Source organism: Notamacropus eugenii, chromosome 7, assembly GCF_028372415.1.
Source record: "Notamacropus eugenii isolate mMacEug1 chromosome 7, mMacEug1.pri_v2, whole genome shotgun sequence".
NCBI lineage: Eukaryota > Metazoa > Chordata > Mammalia > Diprotodontia > Macropodidae > Notamacropus > Notamacropus eugenii.
This window is the reverse complement of record NC_092878.1, coordinates 54,304,087-54,328,206: the sequence shown is the minus strand read 5'-3', so window position 1 is coordinate 54,328,206 and position 24,120 is coordinate 54,304,087. Positions and strand designations below refer to the sequence as shown.

General features: G+C 40.3%; 1 protein-coding gene across 9 annotated transcripts in view; it reads right to left on the bottom strand.

Annotated features, from left to right (window-relative positions):
* The window catches only part of TP53BP1 (tumor protein p53 binding protein 1), a 120,904-nt gene extending 97,658 nt beyond the window's left edge, over positions 1-23,246 (bottom strand). For 8 of the 9 annotated variants that reach the window (XR_011970593.1, XR_011970592.1, XM_072624733.1 and 5 more), the window contains exons 1-10: positions 23,062-23,246; positions 22,474-22,658; positions 22,234-22,327; positions 21,983-22,058; positions 19,741-19,838; positions 19,010-19,171; positions 18,362-18,440; positions 14,815-14,981; positions 12,079-12,202; positions 11,327-11,421 (exon numbers count right to left, since the gene is read on the bottom strand). Coding sequence is in view for 7 of the 9 variants with exons in the window: in XM_072624733.1 (XP_072480834.1) it covers positions 11,327-11,421; positions 12,079-12,202; positions 14,815-14,981; positions 18,362-18,440; positions 19,010-19,171; positions 19,741-19,838; positions 21,983-22,058; positions 22,234-22,327; positions 22,474-22,658; positions 23,062-23,068 (1,087 nt within the window). In the remaining 2 variants the exon portion in view is untranslated. The remainder of the gene's footprint in view (positions 1-11,326; positions 11,422-12,078; positions 12,203-14,814; positions 14,982-18,361; positions 18,441-19,009; positions 19,172-19,740; positions 19,839-21,982; positions 22,059-22,233; positions 22,328-22,473; positions 22,659-23,061) is intronic. The other variant, XM_072624737.1, reaches the window with a different exon arrangement.
* Positions 23,247-24,120: the final 874 nt, after the last annotated feature.

The following is a 24,120-nucleotide window of genomic DNA, read 5'->3' as shown; positions in this document are numbered from 1 at the left end:
CTCCCTTTTTTGTTTTTTCTTTCTTATGGTTATTACCTTTGATTCAGATTCTTTACAACATTACTAATGTGGAAATATGTTTAATATGACTCTACAAGTATGGCCTGGATCAGACTGCCTGCCATCTTGGGGAAGGAGAAGGAGAAATTTAGAACTCAAAATCTTATAAAGGTGAATGTTGAACACTAAAATTAAATTTTCTTAAAAATGATATAATATAAAATCTAGAGAGGATTCTATTAGATCTCTTACAAGTCCTTTTTCAAGCACTGAGCAGACAAGTAGCATGTAACTGATGTCACAAATTTTGAAACAAAATCGCCACTTCACAGCAATTCACGGGGTCTGTAGCCAGAGACTTAACAGGAATGTATATTGAGGGGTGAGAGGGTAGAAGAGGTAATAAAGGAAGGGAAGAACACCGTACTAATAATTTTCTGACAAAATTTCAGAAAAGGAAGCACCTAAAATGAAATGTAAAGGCAAACAAAGATTCTGAAAAGTAGACAGAGTACTAAGCATATTCCAAGAATAGGGGAAACTTGTTCAAATAAAGGCACAGGCAGGAGACAAGATGTGAAGTTTGAGAAATTGTTTGTCTTTCCTACTCCCCAAACCACAGGACTCTTTCCATGCATTTCAACTTAGTGCCCAGAGAACAGGAACTGAAATGCAGCATTTGTGACAGTACTGTCACTGCACTATACGTTATAGAACACTGTCTTTTTTATCTTTATCACCATTAAATAGAATTTATCAAATTCTATACAATTTCTATATGCAAACTTATCAAATTCTACATCCCATGTATATAAAGCATTGTTCTGTTCCTACGTGAAGAAAGCCACATTGACACAATCTTTTCCTGTGAATTATACACAAGACAGATGATGACACAGATAAACAGAAAATGGGGTTAAGTAACAATAAAAAATATGCAAACACCATGTGAAAACATTTAGAATACTATCAACTCTTGACTGAACACACAGTATGGAAAGCAGTGGTTTGGAAATGCCAAGATTAATTTGTAACTATGCATTCAGAATAAAAAACAAACAAACTAGGAAAAAAATCTTTGTGGTAGATATTTCTCACATGAGACAAGCAGCATAATGTAGTGGAAAGAGTATTAAAGTTGGAATCAAAAGAAGGCCTGGATTCAAAACATGCCTCCGATGTTTACCAGCTATGTGACCTTGGGTAAATCATTTAACTGTGCTGAGTCTCATTTCACTCATCTGCAAAATGGGGAACATCTGCAATGAATACTACAGGCAAAGTACCGTATAAATGTCAACAATTGTTATAAAAGTCTGAAATCTAAAAGCTATAAAGAAATACACAAACGTTGGTCAATTTCAGAGTCATACTTCCACGGGTAACTGGTTAAAAAACAGAAATGAGCAGTACTTGAAATGATTAAAATGATCAATAACTACATTACTGTTCAAACTCTTAAAAAATAAGAGAAATGCAAATTAAAACAAATGAAAGACCACTGAACCACTCAATTGCAAGAGACAATTAAACCATACAATTAAATCTTGGTGGGGCTGTAGAAAAAACATTTGCTTACACCCCTTGTCAGGCTATGAATGACGGCCATCTTTCTGAAGAGCATTTGGAATTACACAATCAGAGCTAAAAGCCGTCAATACTCTGCCTCAGTGACTCCTCGACCAGGCCCGTATCCTAAGAATGTTATTGAAGGGAGGGGAAAGCCCTGTCTAAACAAAAACATTCCAACAGCAATATATGTAAGCAGCAAAACAATGGAAAGAAGCACCAAGCGAAGCATGGATGAACAAACTGTAGCATATGAATACAAAGGAATCTTATTACCCCAGGATAACTGAAATTTTTATATAACACTTTCGAGTCTGCTATGTTCTCCACACCCTGACTCATTTAAGCCTCCCAACAACCCCGTTAAGTGGTTACCTCAAGTATCATCCCAATTTTATGGATGAAGAGACCAAAACTCAAGGAGTTTAAGTGACCTGGCCATCATCACCCAGCCAGCAAGTGCTTCAGGTGATATCTAAACCCAAGTCCAGGATTCTATCCACCATCCCATGATATAAGAAATGAGAACTATGAAAACTGCAAAGAAAATAGGAGGAAATAAACTAATGCTCATTGAAGACAGAAAAATGAAAACAAGATATATACTATGAGCTCGTAAACAGTTATAAGTAAAAAGTAAAGCAACAATAAAATCATGAAAAATACTTGAAAGAAAAAAAGGCAGATGGAAATAAGACATTTTAAAAAATTATAAAACAAAAGTCTAAGATTTAACGTACAAAATTTTTTAAAATTCTTGTTTGTGTAAATTCTGTTTTTATTTGATTTGCTGATGGTTAAGTTTACAATTTTTTAAAAAACATTTTTAAAAGAGAATGCCCGGCACAGAATTTTGTCTTTTACTCTAGCTTTGGAATGGCGCTAAGATTTTTTTTTAAAGCAACTGATCTTTTTATTTTTAACCCCAAGATTTAATCATATTTTTTTTAATTTTAGTTTTAATTTTTAACACAGTTCATATCACATAAAACAATTCCAACTTTTGGTCGGGTGATAATTCTTTTAAAGCATTTACAATATAGGCCATAAATGAATTTTTTTTTTTTTTTAACATTAACCAACTGAGACACAGATAATAACTATGTATGCTAACTTCACAAGCTCTTGACCTAATTGTCTCCACACTATTACTAAGAATTAAAGGACCCTAACTTGTTGTTGTTAGTCTAAAGTCCTAAGCCTAATAGCTTAATTTAGACTTAACCTCAGATGCTCCCCTACCAACAATTTATAATTTAATAGATCTGGTATTAAGCTTACAAACCTTTTGACCATAGGAAATTGCCACTAAGAGTAGGGACACTGCAGGGAAACAATATCTCCCCAACTTCATGTCAGTTCCAGGCAGGAGTAGATTGTGAACTTGCATTCAGACAGGCTTAAAGTCTGCCAGGTGTCAGTGAGGAAATTGAGTCAGGAGAATCCCACCTCAGCCCAGGCTGAACAGCCGCTCTCCTGACCTTCCCATGAGATCACCTTTTGCAGCTCATGCCAGCATCTCACAGGCTTACTGGCATCATGGACTGGAGGCTCAGAGCACCTTTCTTGCTATCCATACCTGGAGTTAAGACTCAGAAGAACAGTCACTTAACAGTCCCATAGCATCTAAAAATAGCAAGTTCCAATAACCAGGTTTCAGATATGACTGTAATTTCACATTGGCTAAGGAACATCTTTTGAGGCAAATCTTACATGGCTTACATGCCTTTCTATACCTGTTCTAGTTCCTGATTAAATAATGATCATAAAATCAAATTTACCATTAAAACCTTAACTTGTCCATCACTACCCAATTTTACCCGAAGTTACCTGCCTCTAGGAGGCTTAGACTACAATTCATTTCCCCAAACTACAGATGTCTCTGATTTAGTCTCAATAATTAGTTCAGTCAATTGTTTTAATACTAATTACTTTTACATCACTTTGTAACGTCCAATTTTTCTCCCCATCTCTCCCCTTCCCCCACCCCCTAATACCTTGCATTCTGATGACCCCTTCCCTCAATCTACCCTCCCTTCTATCACACCCCACCCTTCTCTTATCCCCATCTTCTCTCTTTTATTGTAGGGCAAGATAAACTTCTGTACCCCATTCATTCCCTGTGTTTCTTATTTCCCGGTTATATGCAATAATAATTCTCAACATTCATTTCTAATACTTTGAATTCCCCTTTCATTCCCTCATTCCCTCCCCATCCCCACTGAGAAGGCAAGCAATTCAATACAGACTAAATATATGTCGTTTTGCAAAAGACTTCCATAATAATCACGTTGTGTAATACTAACTATATTGCCCTCTATCCTACTCTATCTCCTCTTATTTTTTTTCCCTCATTTGACCTTGTCCCTTCCCAAAACTGTTTATTTCTAGTTACTCCCTTCTCCCATTTGCCCTCCCTTCTATCATTCCCCTCACCCCACTCGTTGCCTCCTCCCCTACTGTCCTGTAGTATAAGGTAGATTTTCATATCAAATTCAGTGAGCATGTTATTCCCTCCTTCAGTCATATGTGGAGAGAGTAACTTCACTTTTCCTCTCTCCCCTTCTCCCTTTTCTGCTCCACTGAACAACATTTTTCTTATCTCTTTTATGAATTATAACCTGCCTCATTCCATTTTCCCTTTCTCCTCCCAGTATTTTCCTCCCTCACTCCTTAATTTTTATTTTATTTTTTTGTGGTTATCATCTCTTCTGATTCAACACAACCTGTACTCTCTGTCTGTATATGTGTGTGTGTGTATGTGTGCGTGTGTGTGTATGTGTATGTACAATCCCCCCACCTACTCAAATACTGAGGAAAGGCTCAAGAGTTACAAATATTGTCTTTCCATGTAGGAATGTAAACAGTTCAACTTTAGTAAGTCCCTTATGACTTCTCTTTGCTGTTTACCTTTTCATGCTTCTCTTCATTCTTGTGTTTGAAAGTCAAATTTTCTCTTCAGTTCTGGTCCTTTCAACATGAATGCTTGAAAGTCCTCTTTATCACTGAATGACCATTTATTCCCTTGAAGTATTATACTCAGTTTTGCTGGGTAGGTGATTCTTGGTTTTAAACCCAGTTCCTCTGACTTCTGGAATATCCCATTCCAAGCCCTTTGATCCCTTAATGTTGAAGCTGCCAGATCCTGTGTTATCCTGATTGTATTTCCACAATACTCAAATTGTTTCTTTCTAGCTGCTTGCAGTATTTTCTCCTTGACCTGGGAACTCTGAAATTTGGCCACAATATTCCTAGGAGTTTCTCTTTTTGGATCTCTTTCAGGAGGTGATCTGTGGATTCTTTCAATACTTGTTTTGCCCTCTGGTTCTAGAATATCAGGACAGTTTTCCTCGATAATTTCATGGAAGATGATGTCTAGGCTCTTTTTTTGATCATGGTTTTCAGGCAGTCCCATAATTTTTAAATTGTTTCTCCTGGATCTATTTTCCAGGTCCAGTTGTTTTTCCAATGAGATGATTCACATGATCTTCTATTTTTCCAAACTTCTCTTCTTGCTTTCTAACTGCTTGGTTTACCTCACAGTCATTCACTTCCCCGAACTCAATTCTCTCTTTCAGAGAATTATTTTGTTTTGTGAGCTTTTGAACCTTCTCCTCCATTTGGCTCATTCTGCTCTTTAATGCTTCCTTCTCCTCACTGGCTTTTTGGACCTCCTTTTCCAACTGAGTTAGCCTCTCTTTAAAACTGTTATTTTCCTCAGCATTTTTTGTTCTCCTTTAGCAAGCTGCTAACTCACTTTTCAAGCTCTTCCATTGGCTGAACCCAGTTTAAGTTCACTTTAAAGGCCCTGGAGGCAGGGATCTTAACTTTCTGTGACAGTAAGCATTGTTCTTCCTCATCCGAAAGGACGGGAGGAGACACCTGTTCACCAAGAAAGTAACCTTCTATGGTCTTATTTTTTTTCCCCTTTTTGGGGCATTTTCCCAGCCAGTTACTTGACTTCTGAGTCCTTTGTCAAGAGACTAGACTGCACAAGCCCTCCCTCACTGACCTTTGGAGCCTTCTTTGTCATTTGTGGTTTGAGGTATCTGCGACCCCCTCTGCTAGGAACTTTGCCGGGAGGTCTGTTCAGGTCCTGTTCCTCTCAGTGCCGCGTGGCCAGGGCTGTGCTCCATTGTGCTCAACGTCAGGTGACATAGACCTTTCCTGTCAGCCTTCTGGGTTACCTTTTGCCGGAAACCTCTTTCGCTCTTTTGTTCTGTGGCTTCTGCTGCTCTAGACTTTGCTGAGTCATTTTTTTACAGGTATTTTGTGGGCTGTGAGGGAAGCACTACGGTATACATGTCTTTCCACTCCACCATCTTGGCTCCTCCCCTCCTAATCATGTTTTACTAGTATTTCCTCAGCGAACAACAATCAGTTAAGAGGGAAAGAAATTCAATCACTGTTTAACTATAAAAAAAAGCCTACCTACACTCAAATTTTGTCACAATATCCCCCCAAAAGTTAATTTTTTTATATCATATACAAGCACCAACACCAGCACCTGCAGAGGGAGCATGGAATCAAACCCTGAATTTAAAATAAGGATACCTGGTTTCAAAATCTCAGCAATTCAACTGAATTCAACAAGCATTTTTAGAGAGCATACTATGGGCCAGGCACCATGCTAACCTTTGTGGCTACAAAGAAAAACGAAACTGTCACGGAGCTTACATTCTACTACGGGAAAACGAAAAGTACAAAGGTGAATAAACACTAAACATACACAAAATAAACACAAAGTAATTTTGGTTTGGGGGCCGGAATAATGGGAGGAATCAAGACAGACCTCTTAGAAGAGGTGGCATTACCCATGAGCCATAAAAGTAATTAGGGTTCAAAAAGGCAGTGAAAAAGGAAGGCCTTCTAGTTATGGGAGAGACAGCCTCTGCAAAAGCTCTGAGACATGAAACTTAATGTTGCAGATGAGGAATGAGATACAGGCCCGCTTGGCTGAAATAAACAGTGACTGAAGTACTGTGTAATCAATCTGGAAAGGGTTTTAAATGCTAAACAGAGGAATCTGTACTTTTCCTAGAAGCAACAAGGAGCCAGTGAAGCTTACTGAACAGGGAATTACATGGTCAGACCTACGCTTTAGGAATATTGATTCAGTGGCTACATGGAAGATGGATTGAACAGGGAAAATATCTGATGAAGGAACATCAATTATAAGGCTATTGCATCAGAGACAAACAACTCTGAAAGACTTAGGGACTCCGATCAAGACAATGGAACCAACCAGAGTTCCAAGTGATGAACCATGCAAACTACCTCCAGAAAGAAAGATGACAGACTCAGAGCGTAGAGTGACATGGATAGTGCAGGAATGTGTTTTGCTTGACCACACAAATCTGTAACAGTTTTGTTTTTCTTACCTTCTCAACAAATTGAGGAGTGGAGGTAAAAGAGAGAGAATTCAGAACTGAAAATAAAATTGAATTTAAAAAAATTTTTAAAGGCTAGTACAATAATCAAGGCATGAAGTGATGAAGGCAAAGATTAGTAAGTCAGGGTTGCTGTTGCCTAGGTAGAGAGAAAACCAATATACATGAGAAAGGATGTCAAGGTAGAATCAATCAGATCTGGCAAATGAGTTGATAGAGGATGGAGGTGTGAGAGTGAAGAGTCAAGGAAAATACTTGTAAATCTGAACGACTAGAATGAAGGCACTCTCAAATAAAACAGAGAAGTTAAACGAATGGGTTTAGGAGAAAAGATGAGATCTGTTTGAGATGAACACGAGGTATCCAGTGGAAATGTCTAGAGGGCAGCTCAGGAGAGAGATAAGGACCACACATCTGGGAGGCATTTGCATAAAAAGGATGGCTGAACCAATGGAAGCTGACAACCATCAAGAAAATGGAGAGAAATGGACCCGAGAAAGAGCCTGAGTAAACACCTGACCTTTCTGAGCTTCGGCTTCCTCATATGAAAATGAGGTTAGCCCAGATTATCTCTTAGGTCCCTCCTAGCTCTACAATAAGAGATCATTTATAAATGAGCTAATTCATTAAGTGAGGCACTCTGTAAAACTTAAAGCACCATGTAAACGTTAACTATCATCATTATCAAATCCTATGATTCTAAGGTGAAGGTGAAAGGTGAAAATCCTGCCTTCTAACTTACCAGAAGAGAACTTGTGGAGGTGGTGAGATTTCAGGAACAATTTGAATGCTAGAAAGGTAGGAGCTTGGCAAGATGTGGGGCTTAGAGAAAGAAATGAAATAAGAGTATGAGAGAAAAAACAAAAGCTTTTCCTCATGGGAAATAGTAAAACAAGACAGATAGTAAAGAAAAATAAAGAAAATTCAGGACAGCACAGCGTAGCCTAGCAAAAGACCTTAAAAACTGAGGAGGAAGATTGTAGTCATAATGAATGAAAATATTCAGTCACTGTTAAGTCTTCAAGGGTGGTAAATTAATCAAGAAGTTTTTCTATCAGGGAGGAGCCAAGATGGAGGAGTAGCAAGATACACATACTCTAGCTCCTAACCCACAGACCATAAAATACCTGTAAAGAAGAACTCCCAACAAATTCTGGAGCTGCAGAAGCCACAGAACAATGGAGTGGAGGAGATTTCTATTCCAGAGACCTGAAAAACTGACACGAAAGGTCCGTCGCACACCGGACCCGGAGCGGAGCCCAGCCCTGCCTTGGCCACACCACAGACAGGCATAGATCCGAACAGGCTTCAGGGGCAAAATCTCCAGCAGCAGCGCAGGTCCCTCTACCCGCAGGCGCCAAAGGTCAGTGAAAGGGTCTTTTCAGCTTGCCAAGAGGGGAGCGGGGTGTCTCCTAACTCAGACCCCATCGGGACGCAGCAGTGGAAGCAGCAGTGGACAAGGGCTCCCAAAGCAGGCAGGAGCTCAGATCCATTGTTGAAGGTCTCCACATAAAACCCCTGAGGGAACTGAGCCCCTTGTGGCAGCCCTGCCCCGACCTGAGCACCTAAACTTAATCTCACACTGAATAGCAGCCCTGCCCCCACCCAAAGCCCTAAGGCTAGGAAGCAGCATTTGAATCTCAGACCCCAAGCACTAGCTGGGCCGCTCTCAGGGCGAGGTGGGTGTGGAGAGGAAACTCAGAAGTCAAGTAACCAGCTGGGAAAATACCCAGAAAAGGGGGGGAAAAAAATTAAGACCATAGAAGGTTACTTTCTTGGTGAACACATATCTCCTCCCATCCTTTCTGATGAGGAAGAACAATGCTTACCATCAGGGAAAGACATAGAAGTCAAGGCTTCTGTATCCCAGCCCACTCAATGGGCTCAGGCCATGGAAGAACTCAAAAAGGATTTTGAAAATCAAGTTAGAGAGGTGGAAGAAAAACTGGGAAGAGAAATGAGAGAGATGCAAGAAAAGCATGAAAAGCAGGTCAACACATTGCTAAAGGAGACTCAAAAAAATGCTGAAGAAAATAACACCTTGAAAAATAGGCTAACTCAATTGACAAAAGAGGTTCAAGAAGCCAATGAGGAGAAGAATGCTTTCAAAAGCAGAATTAGCCAAATGGAAAAGAAGGTTCAAAAGCTCACTGAAGAAAACAGTTCTTTTAAAATTAGAATGGAACAGATGGAGGCTAATGACTTTATGAGAAACCAAGAAATCACAAAACAAAACCAAAAGAATGAAAAAAATGGAAGATAATGTGAAATATCTCACTGGAATAACAACTGACCTGGAAAATAGATCCAGGAGAGACAATTTAAAAATTATGGGACTACCTGAAATCCATGATCAAAAAAAGAACCTAGACATCATCTTTCATGAAACTATCAAGGAAAACTGCCCTGAGATTCTAGAACCAGGGGGCAAAATAAGTATTCAAGGAATCCACCGATCACCACCTGAAAGAGATCCAAAAAGAGGAACTCCTAGGAACATTGTGGCCAAATTCCAGAGTTCCCTGGTCAAGGAGAAAATATTGCAAGCAGCTAGAAAAACACAATTCAAGTACTATGGAAATACAATCAGGATAACACAGGATCTAGCAGCTTCTATATTAAGGGATCAAAGGACATGGAATATGATGTTCCAGAAGTCAAAGGAACTAGGACTAAAACCAAGAATCACCTACCCCAGAGCTGAAAAGAAAATTTGACTTTCAAACATAAGAATGAAGAGAAGCATGAAAAGGTAAACAGCAAAGAGAAGTCATAAGGACTTACTAAAGTTGAACTGTTTACATTCCTACATGGAAAGACAGTATTTACAACTCTTGAAACTTTTCAGTATCTGGGTAGTGGGTGGGATCACACACACACACACACACACACACAGAATTGAATAGGATGGGATCATATCTTAAAAAAATGAAATTAAGCAGTAAGAGAGAAATATATTAGGAGAAAGGCAGAAATGGAATGGGGCAAAGTATCTCTCATAAAAGAGGCAAGCAAAAGACTTATTAGTGGAGGGATAAAGAGGGGAGGGGAGAGAAAAACATGAAGTTTACTCTCATCACATTCCACTAAAGAAAGGAATAAAATGCACACTCATTTTGGTATGAAAACCTCTTACAATACAGGAAAGTGGGGGAGAAGGGGATAAGCAGGGTGGGGGGGATGATGGAAGGGAGGGCAATGGGAGGAGGGAGCAATTTGAAGTCAACACTTGGGGAGGGACAGGATCAAAAGAGAGAATAGAAGCAATGGGGGGGCGGGATAGGATGGAGGGAAATATAGTTAGTCTTACACAACACAACTATCATGGAAGTCATTTGCAAAACTACACAGATATGGCCTATATTGAATTGCCTTCCTTCCCAAAGGGAATGGGTAGGGAGGGAGGGATGAAGAGAAGTTGGAACTCAAAGTTTAAGGAACAACTGTTGAGTTCTGTTCTTGCTACTAGGAAATAAGAAATACACGTAATGGGGTATAGAAAGTTATCTGGCCCTACAGGACAAAAGAGAAGATGGGGACAAGGGAAGGCAGGGATGATAGAAAAGAGGGCAGACTGACGATAGGGGCAATCAGAATGCTTGGTATTTTGGGGTGGGGGAGGGGACAAATGGGGAGAAAATTTGGAACCCAAAATTTTGTGAAAATGAATGTTAAAAGTTAAATAAATAAAATAAGAATAAAAAAGGTTTTCTATCTTCTCTGAATGATCCTTTTGTAAAACAAGATAATCCTAACTAGCAGTATTAAGATCCCAAAAAAGTCAAAAAAAAGACTTCTTATGTAACATATTCACATATCCCCAGCAAACTATTGGACCTCTGGTGGTAAGCTCAGCTCTTTTTTATGTTTTTAAATTTAAATTTTAATTATTTCTAAAACTAAGGTTTTTAAAATTTTAATTATTTTTAAAACTAAGTTTTTCATCCAGTTCTAATTTAATTTAATCTAATTTAATTCCAGTTTACTAATGTAGACTATCAGAAGTATGATGGGTGCTAGAAAAGCAAAGAGCTGAAGGAAGCATTGCAAGTAGGCCATGTCCCTGATAGATGAATTTATTTTGTACATACTTATCAATGTACTTTTTGTCTCCCTGAATTAAATGTAAGTTACTTGAGAGCAAGGTATGTTTCATTTTTACCTGTGTAGCCCCAAAGCCTGACCAAAAAGCCTGGCTTAAAGATCTGCTGACTTATGGAATGAATATGAATTGATCTATATCATCTGAACCACAGCCTTCTAGCAGCTACAAGGAAATTCAAAACTCCAGCATTGTAGTGGTTCTCATTGTTTCTTCTAGTCTAAAGCGATTCTGGGATAAAAATTACACAAATAAAAGTTCTCACCTTTCACTTCTTCTTGCTCTGTTGGACTGCTAGGAACAATAAAAGGGGTAGGTTGGAAAGCATCTGGTGAAGGAGCAACAAGGTCTGGAGAACTCCTACATGTAGAAAGTTAACAGGTTACTTCAGTAGCAATCACAGTTTTTCTTTCCTAACAGCACTAAAACCTAACCTGAAGCAACCACTAAACACTCTGGCAAGGTAAGTCTTCCCCATTTCAAACATTTCAGAAGACATAATAAACAAACAAGAATGTAAGCAAGAGAGAGTGAGTGACCTAGACAGATGCTGAATCTAAAAAGCACAAACTACTGCTAAAGTGTCTGCTTATCAACTAAGAACATGAAGCTTTTTTCAAGAATCAGAAAACATTGCGGATGTTTTCAAACATTCATCTGTGTCTCTGCGCTATTATGAAGGTGAAAATGAGTAAAAGATTTCCATCCGCCATTACATCACTTCTTATTCAGCCTGCACTGTGGAGAAGACAAGATACAAGCCTGTGCTCAGTCAGGAACACAGAAACAGGAAATACCTACTTTGGACATATGACTTTCCCCAAATAAAGAGAACCCTTGTACCTGGTTTTTTTTTTCAGCAGGTACAATCTTTGGGTTTATACAAACACAAGCAATACCCTCAGATGAGAAGGCAGACCTTAAACTTTTTTAAGTTTGTAAAAGAATGCTAACCTTTCCTCACCATTAACCTTCATGCACATGCTTCCCCATCAACATTAATTTCTTGCTACTTACGTAGTGGCACTCTCCTGTATAAGAGAACTCTGGCCAGAGAGATGCAGAAGTTTCAAAGTGGTAGCTGGTGTGGAAGCCAAAGAATACCCGTCTTCCATGCTTGGAGCAGGGCAATTATCAGGAGCTAGGCAGGAAAAGAAAAGATACCTAGTTAAGTTTCTCAGATAAACACAACTGAAGTTTCAGAAGGCTACTCTTGGTACTCTAAAAAAAGGTAATTCTGATTTCTAATTTATGTTCCTTAGGGCAGAAATTATTTTAATACCTAAAGCACAATGTGACTGTGATAGAGTACCTACTGTGCTATATGACAAGAGTGATGGTTTCAAGCATGAGAAGACCTATATGAACTGATGCAGAGTGAAGTGAGAGGAACCAGATCATTGTACACAGTAACACTCTCATCGCAATGTTGTAATGATGATCAACTGTGAAAGACTGATCAATACAGTGATTCTAAAGGATTAATGATAAAAAATGAACGAACTGATGAACTGAGTGCAAAGTGAAGTACAGTTTTCTCACTTGGTTTTTCAAGCTTTTTTTGCACAATAAGGCTAATATGGAAATGTTCTGTATGATTTCGCATGTATAACATATCATACTGCTTGCCTTCTCAGTGAAGGGGGAGAGGGGAGAGGGAAGGAGACAATTTGGAACTCAAAATTCTAAAAAAAAAATTAAGAATATTTTTTAAAAACTAACAACAGAGCAAAGAGAGGTAACAGGATAAATGTTCTCTAACCTTCCACTCAGGGTCTTGGCTTAGGGAAGAAATAGCAAAATCTCTATCTTAGATCCTACTGTTTCTGGTTCCTTCTGTTTCTTATACACAGTAGCAAAAGAATTGTAGCAGCCTACACAAACACTTTCCAAAAACTACCCGTGGGTTAGAAGCATACTCAGTCCCTAGCAGAAATGAGAAATTTTAAAGCATTATAATATCCCAGGTGTGAGACCTTCATTAGCAAATGTAAACAAAAGAGAAGCAGCACACCTAATCCTCCTGCGCTGAGCTCACTGTATCACTGTTAAGAGATTGACCCATTGTGCTTCAACGCTTCAGAAAGGAAGAGACTAACACTGGCCACTTAATTACCTCATAGGGCTGTTGCAAAGATACATTAAAAAACTACAAAGCATTTTTAGACTGCCACATTACCCTAAATTATTTATTTGCCTTCAGAGTAAGTAAGCCACTTTGTCCAAACAACAAAATGGAGTTTTCAATTGGCAAGCACCAGAAGACCTTTATATAACTACTCAAAATCATATTTTAAAAGGTTTGCCAAACTTAAAGTTGAGAACTAAGGAAAAGAGAATTCTGAAGAGTTACGGAAATGAATATTGAAGAGTCAAAATAAGTATTTTGCAGTGACAAAAACAAGCTGCAAACTCAGTGACTGGGACAAGGCAATCTACTCCCATTTGGAAGCTACGAATTTAGAGTCAAAGGACCTGGGGTCAAGTCACTTAACCTATCTCAGCTTCAGTTTCATCATCCATATAATAAAGTGATCGGACTACATAGAATTCGAAGATTCCTTCCACCTCTGAAGTTAGGATCCTATGATCTTTACTCTTTCAGACCTGAAAACCTGCTGGGACAGTAAACTACAAAGCTTTGGCAGTGGTAACGTCTACAAAAAGAACTGCAGCCTTTTTCTTTCCCTTTTTTTAAGTCAGCAGAGGAATGATGTGAGACATGAAATGACACAGGAAACCTCAGAAACGAAAAAGGGTATGCAAAACCACTATCCTAAATTTTTAGGGAAGTGGCAAGGGCACTAAATTCAGTTCATTCTTGACAAGGTTCTTGCTAATGTGTATAGACAGATACTGTGATTTGTAAATAGACATCAGTCTTATCTTCCACAGCATGGATTTACTCAAGAGGCTGATTCACCACTGTTGCTATAGACCAGGTTCTCAAATGCCCCCTGCTCCACATTTAGGTATGAGGACACATAAAGAATAGTCTTTAAATCAGAAATTCTCTTTTTATTTTATCTCAGATCAGTGAGACACCAATAAGCTGAAAGCAGCGATTCACTGAACCAACCACTAATTCAGGATTCAAGGGACAGATACTCTGTAGTTACTGACAATTCCAGTTCTGACACTTTCTTAAAGCTAAACCTCAATTTCCTTCAATGTCAAACATTGTCATGGAGATAATATTAGAACAAGTAGTGTAAATAAGTACTTACATACACATGCATATTATACAGAGATACACACATACAGTACATCAAGTGCCATAAAAATTAATAGCAATAGTTATCTAGAAAGTCCTCAAAGTTTAGCTAAGAAAACATTGCTTTCAGAATGCTTTTTCTTCAATCAAAGCCTCTGTCACAAATATTCCCATTCTTATCTGCAATTCCTTTAAAACCAGAGTTCCTCCCATCTTGAATCAGTATCTCTAATGAAAAGGATGTAGGCAGAAATACTGTGAAGTTTGCATCTTGAGGAAAATGTAAGCAAACAAAGGGATCTGTGATTTGTATTTATGGGCAACTTCTTGTGTAGGAAATCCCTTCCCTAACAACTCAGCTGTGACTTGACAAGTCAGTCACAGGGAGTCGAGACAGACAGAGGTTACCTGGCTCACCCATATTCATACAGCTACCATGTGTCAGTAAGGAGTTGAGTTCAAGTGTTCAGGACTCCAAACCTAGCACTCTCTCCCTTTACCACCCTGCCTTAAAAATAAGAGAAGGGTACTGGGCATACCTGTTCTACTACTCTGCTCAAACATGTCTTCCTGAGTTGACAAAATCTCAGACTCAGGTGATTTCTGAACTTGCAATTCACCTTCCAGCAGTTCCTGGGCAGAAAGTTGGATCTTGGCTTCCATATAGGTAAGAGGTATTTGTGGAATAGAAGGCATATTCTCTGACCTGCAAAATTCAGATCAATAAAATAATTTCTAAATTCAAATACTTCAACCTTTTATTAAAAAGTCTAAGTAAGAAAATTTTTTTTTAAATTCCTGGACACGTAAACAATAATATTCTCTATAAGATGTATAGCTTCTCTTAAAGCTGTATTTACAACAGCCTCTGCCTAGACCTGGGATTTTACTGATAAAGGGAGCTTTCAGCAAGGAACCTCTGCAGATAGGTAGCTCTTCTGTCACCTTATATTCTTCAGAGAGATTCTAAGATTCTCTAGGACACTGGGAATTAAACGATTTGCCCAGTCTTATAGGTAGAATGTATCTGAGGCAAGTCCTGAAGCCAGGTCTTCCTGACACAAAGGATTTTATCCACTTCACCAAGCTATTTTTTAACTATGAGCATACAAGTGGATGAAAATATTAAAAATGCTTCTACAAAGAGCAACAGTTCACCTGGAGAAAGCCTATATCACCTCCCTGGCCCTGGTTTCAGCACCTTTCCTACAGTCTCTCACGTGACAGCTTAAATAAGAAATCTCTGTTCAGATCTGTTGGCTACTGTCACATTTCATGTGTAGTTTTGTCTGGGAAAAAATATCACTTACCATTCTATTTGTTGTCAAATAGGGATGGGACTAGCACAACAGATCTATATTACTGTGAAAACAGTTTGGAATTGTGATCCCAGAACTGTCCTGGGTCCCGTTCTCTTCTCTGACTATACTGACAGGGATCTCTTCTACTCCCACGAGTTCAATCATCAATTATACACAGCGAACTCATAAAGCAAAAATTCTGTCCTAACCACTCTTCTGTACTCCAGCTTTGCACTGCCGACTGCCTGCTGCATACCCCACCTGGCTTGGCATCCCATGGCATCGCAAACTCAACATATCCAAAACCGAAAGATAATACTTTCCCCTTTAGGCCTACCATCTCTCTAAAATTCCCTCTTTCTTTTATGGGTACCACCATCCTTTCAGTTACCCAGTTTCATAACTGTACATTTCTTCTTCTCCTTCAACACCAATCAATATCCACTCAGTTGCCAACCCTTAATGAGCCTACCTCCACAAAATCTCTTTCATCTGCCCATTTTCTAGCTCTGCAGCCATCCCAATTCAAAAGCCCTCATCACCTACTGCCTGATTTCAACAGCCAATTGAAGACCATTGGTCTCTGTGCTTCTATGTCTTTCTTCTTCAACCCACCCTCTAACTACACAGCTGCTACAAAAAGCCAAGGCCCAGTTCTGCCCATGCTACTGCCCTGCTCCTCACTGCCCCTAGGATAAACATCAACTCTTCAGCACAGCATCCCTAGACTTCCAGTCTGGTTCAAGCCTACCTTTCCACATGAACTTCACATTACTCCCCTTTTACAGAAGCTACATCCCTACAAATCCGGTCTCTTAGCTGTCCCCTCAAGTTGTCTCCTATCTTCCATCTCCACACATTCACAGACTGTCACCATGCCTGGATCACATTCCATCTTTACCTCTGCCTCTTAAAATCTTCATGTCCCTCCAAGGCTCATCTCAAGTGCTATCTCCTATGATTCCTTTCATGATCTTTCAGGATCCTCTCCAATTTCAGCGTTCTTGCCTTCCTCAAATTACCTTGACTTTACTTATCTCTTTCCAAGTTGTATTCCTCCAGTAAGGTCACTAAAAGCAGGGACTGTCTTTTTATTATTTTATCCTCAGGACAAAGCTTATAGTAGATATGTAGTAACAGCTGAATGGAGTAGAAGGAACTTCTACTTAACTGCAGAAATGAGATTCTGTTATAAATACTGCTAGTCATCACTTTTTGTGACAGCTAAGCATTAGAAACAAAGTAGATATACACTGATTGGGGAATGGCTAAACAAACTGTGGCATATTAATATAAAGGATAACTACTGTGCTGTAAAAAAACGATGTGTGATGAATACTACACACCAAAAGATCTAAATGAACCGATGCAGAGTGAAGTAAGCAGAGCCAAGAAAACAATACGTTAACAACAATGTAAATGGAAAGAACAATGACACACCAAAAAAAATCAAATATTAAAATTATGAAGATCAACAGGACTTAAATCAAGGGATATGAGAAGAGATACTCCCAACTCATCCCTTCATGAAGATGCCCACAGGCATTTTCAAATTTTTTCAACGTATCACTAAATTATGGGTTGGTTCTCTGGGAGGGAAAGGAATACATGAGATAACTATATTGATGTCAGAAATGAAAAATATCAATAAAAACTTTTTAAAAGTCCTGCTACTAAAGCATCCTCTGGCTCCTCCTTCCTACAGCCACTCGTGCTATCTTCTGTTGATTCCTTCCCATCTTACCTATCACACATATGCCCAAAGTTCTCTTCCTCTTTCTTCATAGCTTACTGCACTGACTCCTTTATGTTGTGACCACAGGATCTTGCCAGTTTCCAAGGCCTTTAGTTCCCAAACTAACCTACAACAGAACTTGTTAGAACATAACCTTCTGAGCATAACCCAAAGAAAAATCCCATTATTCCAAAAGCTTTCCTCTACAAAAGCAGCTTCTCTCTGGCTCAAGTTCATACAGGTTTTTGTGCAGTCGCTCTCTCACACTCTCTCTGGCTCTCCCTCTCTGAAAATACAAGTTTTTAAAGGCCCATCTCTCAACTATTATTATTCCCACTATTTCCAGGCACATGCAAGCTGCTGCTGACCAAACGTACAGATGTTATGGTCCCAACAATTGTGGCAGACAGAATGGAACATTTCCTAACTCTAATCTCACCTAGTCAAAACCAGAGTCCAAAATTTACCACAGATCTCAGAAAGTGTATATCCCTGTAGTCTGCCCAGAAACTGTAGTCCAAAGGGAAACTGAGAATCAAAAGATAACTGGGAGTCCCCTTGGGGTACATAAAAGGCATGCTTTCATATGCAGCAAAGGCCCAATGCTTCATAATATACCAAAGAACACTGGAAATCTGCCAAAGTGTGTACCTGCCTATATGCAGCAACAGTCAGGGTGGAAAGAAGCTGGAGACACAGAACATCAAGTTATGCTAGGAATGGCAACAGTGTTAGGTGGCTAAAAATCTAATGTCAACCCTAAAAGTTCCCATACTCTAAAAATGGCTTGACAATGGTATGATAAACTAGAGAGTTTAAGAGACTGTAAAGTTTGGGCTTTTTGCTTTGCATGCAAAATGAGATAGCCTTGTAATGTGCTAAAAGATATGAGGCGAGGACCAATGACGATGCTGTGAGTACTAAAAAGTGCGGAAATATTAAAAACACGAAGAAAACTTTACAATTTTTTTTCTTGGTGAAATGAAATTAGTGTATATAAACCCTGTCAGATAAGACTAAAAACTATTTAGAAATCAAAGTTCCTGTTACCTCTCAGACTCTGTATCTTGTCGGACCACCACTTGTGTATCTTCAATGGACTCATCTTCATGCTTATCCTCTTCAAGTTCTGTGAGTAAATGAATTTATGTTGTTGAAAAAAAGAAAATACAAAGATTTTTCTGAAAAGCAGACTAATTCAAAATGTGCATGGGCATAACAGACAAAAGTCATAAAAGTTTGTCCTGACCAATGTCACTTCACATACTAATAGCAATGCATTTCAATTGAATCCTAGCATAATGGTGGTAAGTCCTGCTATAAGATTATTCAGCTGATTTTCAATGCATAATATTTATAATACTGTTCCTATGGAACCAACTACCCCTAGTAATATTATTTCATCCAATATCAAGGTTTTGAAGCACCAATTAACAATGCCAGGTAGAGCATGACTGCATTTCAATAATGGAACCACTAAGACACCACACTTCAACAGGACTCAATTTGTAAAAGATTACTGCTCTAGTACTACCTAGCACTAGGTCAGTAATAGTTTGAACCTCACGTTAGGCCAAGATAAAACTTGTTTAAAAGGGCAAAAATAGGAAGAATAACCACTGCCAAAGAAAAGAACATCTACTATGGAGGGAAGCACCAGTGTACAAGACTGCCGACCCCCGAGAGCTTGTTACACACCGACATCTGCATCTACATTCGAAGGGTTGAGAGGGTCAGACTCCGTGGTCACTGGCTGCAGCTGCAGTTCTTTTTCTTCTTCATATGGGACAGTTTGCTCCTCAATATCCTGGCTCTGTGAGAGTTCCAGGGCCCCAAAGCCCAACTGTGATGAACCAGTATCTATAGGACCCAATGCCCCCCAAAATCATACATCATCCCAAGACATCATGCATTCGTTATATAAGCAGCCACACTACACAGAAAGGGGACTATCAGGTCTTCCAGATCACAATCCAATCCTGCCAGATAGATTTCCCTCAACTCAATCAAAACAATAAAATACCAAATATAAAAGCACCATAAAAGTCATAAAAGAAAAACTATCTTATGTAAAAATCCAAAACAAGACTTACTAGTGAAAAAATATATGTTCTAATACCCTAATAATACCTCTCCTCATCCAACTCTTACCAACTGGTATCTTACAAAGTATGCCTCCCAGAAAATTTTCAAAAAGAAAATAAGCTGAAGGAATGAATTAACACTCAGAAAAACACAATAAATGCAATGAGATACTAATTCCTAGATGTAGTATTAAATGGAATATTGAGAAAACTTCTTAATCATTACTCCCAATCCAAACCTAACAAGACCCCTGATGAGCTATCTAATCTAATCAAAGAGAGAAAACTACAGATTTCTGAAGCTCATGTAAGAACTTAATCGACTACCCTAAAAACTGAGATTACCTTCAGCACCAACTGAATGTGTAGTACAGTCTACAGCATCTTCTTCCTTCTCCTTTTCCTCTGCAGTAGAATCAGTCACTACTGTTATCCCAAGAATGCTGCATGAATTAAACAGCGAAGTGACATAAAATACATGAGAACAAACTCTATGCGAAGTATTCTTTGAATTCTTTGAATCCAATACTCATTAAACAAATTGGAGAAAATAAAAAATATTTCACTGCCACTTTCTACAGGAAGTAATAAATACTCAAAAAAAAAAAATGCTGTACAAATCAACAGAGACAGATACTATACAGACACAAGAGCTAATATTTCCTTAGAAATACCTCATAAAAAAAGACTGAAAATCAATGTGAGTAATCTGAATAAAAATCGTGTCTTTCAGATGGAAAAATTTTGAGAACTATACAGAGATGGCCTGTATTAGCAATAGATGCAGTGAAAAAGTCAATCTGTGAAACAGGAGAACACCCATGGGGATTTTATTTTAGGGCCAGATCCTAGAGTGAACACAGTATAGAACCAGAGTATTTGTGTGGTGATCCAAGTGACAAAGTTGCAACTTTCTGTATTAAAAAAGTGTAAAAGAAATTTGGAAAGCTGACATAATCAACACAATAGAAAAAAATACCAAATTAGGATTTTCACAAAGGCAAAGCAGAGAAACATACCTGAAAAATTCTGGGGCAATAAAACCTTGAATTTAAAAACAAACCAAAAAAAATCAGGAAAATAAAAACTCAAGCTCAAAGATAAAAAAAAATTGCTAATAGAATGTTTTGGTTTTTTTACTATGAAAAAGATTATGTTAAAGATAATAAGAAGGGATGAGGATGAATCATAAAAGAAAACACTAATTTGAGGACATTCAGTTATTCAAAGGTTTTTCAAATATTTAGATTAAAATAAAGAGAAACAAAATTCCATGTTTCCTCCTCAAAATTTTTAAATATGATTTTAAAAAGTTGCTTTTTTACCACCTCACAAAATTTCCCAAAAGCTTTCCACATGTATGAGTGTCCCAGTGATGGTGCAACATATGGTATCGTGAAGCTAAAAAAGTACAAAGAATTAGAGTAAAAGTATTTTTATTAAAATCCTGTGGGGGGAAAAAAAAATCTACATTTATCTACATCCTGATTAGGCCTCTCCTAATTTCTGCTGGACTCTCTAGATTCATAGGCCTATGGAAATTTGTCATCTCTGAGTCTAATTTTTTTTTAAAGATGGGTTTAATGACTGGACCTGTGATTTCATTAGTAAACTTCCTAAATGAGAAAATTCCTTCTACTAATGCAAATTGGTACCTTTTCTGCAATTTGTATTCTTCAAAGACTGGACTAGAGTATTGAGACATCAAGTGAATTCCTTAGGGTCACACAACTTGTATGTACCAGAGGTGAGTCTCAACCCAAGTCTTCCTGATTCTATGGTTAGGACCTCAGAAATAAGATATTTAAAAAAACAAAAAAAAACAAGGGTTTGTTTTAGAGGCCTTACCACCCTTCCAAAAGATAATCTCTCCAAACTCACTATCTTGTATAAGTGTAAAAAAAAAATCTAAGAACAGAGAGAATGTGTTTCATTTCATAATGAACAAGCTAAGCTAAGTTTGGTTACAGTTTGAACGGTGTAGATGTGAATAGTTATCAGCTCCACAAGAGACACATTCACTTTACTGGTGTTGGAAAAACAAACTACAAATTCCCCTACTCAATTCAAAAAAGTCTAAAATATCACTAAGTTAATTTCTTTGTTCCTGGGCTTAAGGTCAAAGGAAAGCAAAAAACTCAACAAGCGTTTTTACTGTCTGCTATATGCCCTGGAGATATAAAGAAAAAATTAAAATAAGGATAATTTAGAAACTTAACAGAAAGAAACAACAAACATCAACGTATCTGCTGATAATTTAGAAACAACTGAAATTAACATCAAACATCAACGTATCTGCTGATAATTTACAAACTTAACTGAAATTAACATCAAACATCAACGTATCTGCTGATAATTTACAAACTTAACTGAAATTAACATCAAACATCAACTTGTCTGCTGATAATTTAGAAACAACTGAAATTAACATCAAACATCAACTTGTCTGATAATTTAGAAACAACTGAAATTAACATCAAACATCAACTTGTCTGATAATTTAGAAACAACTGAAATTAACATCAAACATCAACTTGTCTGCTGATAATTTAGAAACAACTGAAATTAACATCAAACATCAATGTACCTGCTTTCCCTATTGGGCTGAGGCAAAAGTTCGATAATCTGGCTTCTGGTATTTCCTGTGTCCAAAGAAGAAGAATCTATGGATTACAGGGTAAGGAAAAAAAAATTACAAACTGGGCTTTAGTACAAAGGGCACTTCCCCACAAAGCCAAGCCAATTCAGACTCCAACACGAGGCTATCATTCTAATTTTTAATTCGTCTAGCAGCAACAAGATGGAGAAAATCCAACAGGAGAGAACTAACTCCCTCACCTGCAGGCTTGTTTTCTTTCAAGTGTTCCACGAACTCATTGTTCCTGTCTCCTTGTTCTTCCCCAGCTGTTTGTTCAGGGTCCGCCACAACATCCTAAAAAGCAGAGAGTCCATTATCTCCACAATGGACTAAGGCAGGCTGCTGGGCAACATTGTCCTACAAACTCCCGACCAAAAGCCCCGGCTATCCCACGGGCCCGAGCCTTCCGGGACAGAAGAATGAGAGGGCTTTCTACTCACCGGCCCGGGGCTGTCTTTGTGGCTCTGCAGATTGGGAAGGTGCCTGGACAGCACGCTAAAGTGCGAGCCGGCATCGTCTTCCGGAGCCTGGCTCTCCGGCTGGGAGTCTTCGATGATCAGGCAAGGCGTCCCTTGCTGGGAGAAATCCGAGTCCGCCTGACTCTCAGGAGGGTCCATCTGCTCCCCTACAACGAGCAGGAGGGCCGAGGACTGAGCGCGGCGCAGCCTCGAGGAGGCCGGGAAGGACAAAAACCCCTCCGGAGCGGAGCCTCGCGGCCCCCGCCCCTCCGCTCCCCTCACCTAGCCGAGGAGACCCCTCTCCTCCTCTCCAGCCGCCAGCCCCGACCCCGCCTCCCCCGAGGCCTCTCGGCGTCGCCCCGGGCCCCAGCTCGCCGCTGCCGCCAGGCCCCGCCCCCCCGCGACCACCCCGCCGCCCCCACCCCCTTCCCCGGGTCCCTCCAGCCCTTTCGCCGTCACGGCCGCCATGCTTGCCACCCCGCCCCCTTCGGCCAGCCATCCTCCCGGCCTCCCTCCACTCCTCTCCCCGTCTCCGTCGGCAGCCTCTCTCCGTCTCTCTCCCTCCAGTACCGGGCATCCCGGCGGGAGGGTGGCCGCGAGGGTCTCAGCACGCTGCCCAGGCCTCGGCTCAGTCCCCCCGCAGGTCGTCGCCGCCGCTACCGCTAACGCCGCCGCCGCTTCTGCCGCCGCCGCTACCGAGGCTGCCGCCGCCGCCGCCGCCGCTACCGCCGCCACGGCCAGCCCCTCTTCCCCTCGCGCGTCACGCTGCGAGCGTCTGCCATTGGCTGGGCGCCGCTGCCGCTCAGCGCGCGCCGCCACTAAGAAGCCGGCTGGCCCCGGGGCCCCGCCCCCGCGCAGGACGAGGGAAGACAGCGGCGTGTTACCATGGCAGCATGGAGGTTTCCCCGGGCCCTTGCCCCCTCTAGTTTGCCAGAGAATGACAGAGAATCCTTGAACTGGGACCTTGAGAGGTCATGCAGTCCATCCCCCTGCCTCCGGCAGGAGCTGCCCTCATCTCTGCCCACACAGAAGACCCTCTTTCCCGTTCCCTGCCCTTTCTGGCTCCTTTGGCCCCAGGGGACTGGCCAAGGGGTTCCTTTTAGTGGGACCCGGTAACGGGGTGCCAATGGCCGGTGCCTCAGGACGCGGGGCAGGCTGCAAGGAAGGCGGGCTTTGTTGGCTTGCTCCAGAGTCTGGACCTCTGGAGGGGTCTTCACCAAGGCCAGGTCCTCTGTGCCCCTGAGGGGCCCCCCTGGAACAGGAGGCTCCATCTCTGCACCCCGGGCTGCCTGAGAACCTCCCCCCACCCCTTTCCCGGGGCTGCACTCTGCAGCCTAGCTGCCTCCCTTTGTGAGGTCTGAGCACCGGTGGTAGTGTGTGCCTTTTGTATTAAAGACAAACAAAGATTGATGTTGCCCTTCTGATGAGGGGGGAGGGGCGGGCACACCTTGCAGATGGCATGGGTCTGGCGAAATTCTGGCCACAAGCTAAGAAGCCTTGGTGACTGTGCCCAATCTCGGTGTCAGTTTCCCCATCTGTAAAATGGAACGAATACCTGCAGTGCCTGCCCCAAGGGTCTGTGGTGGAGGCTCAGATGATCGCTTTTATGGCTTAAGACATGGGTGCAAG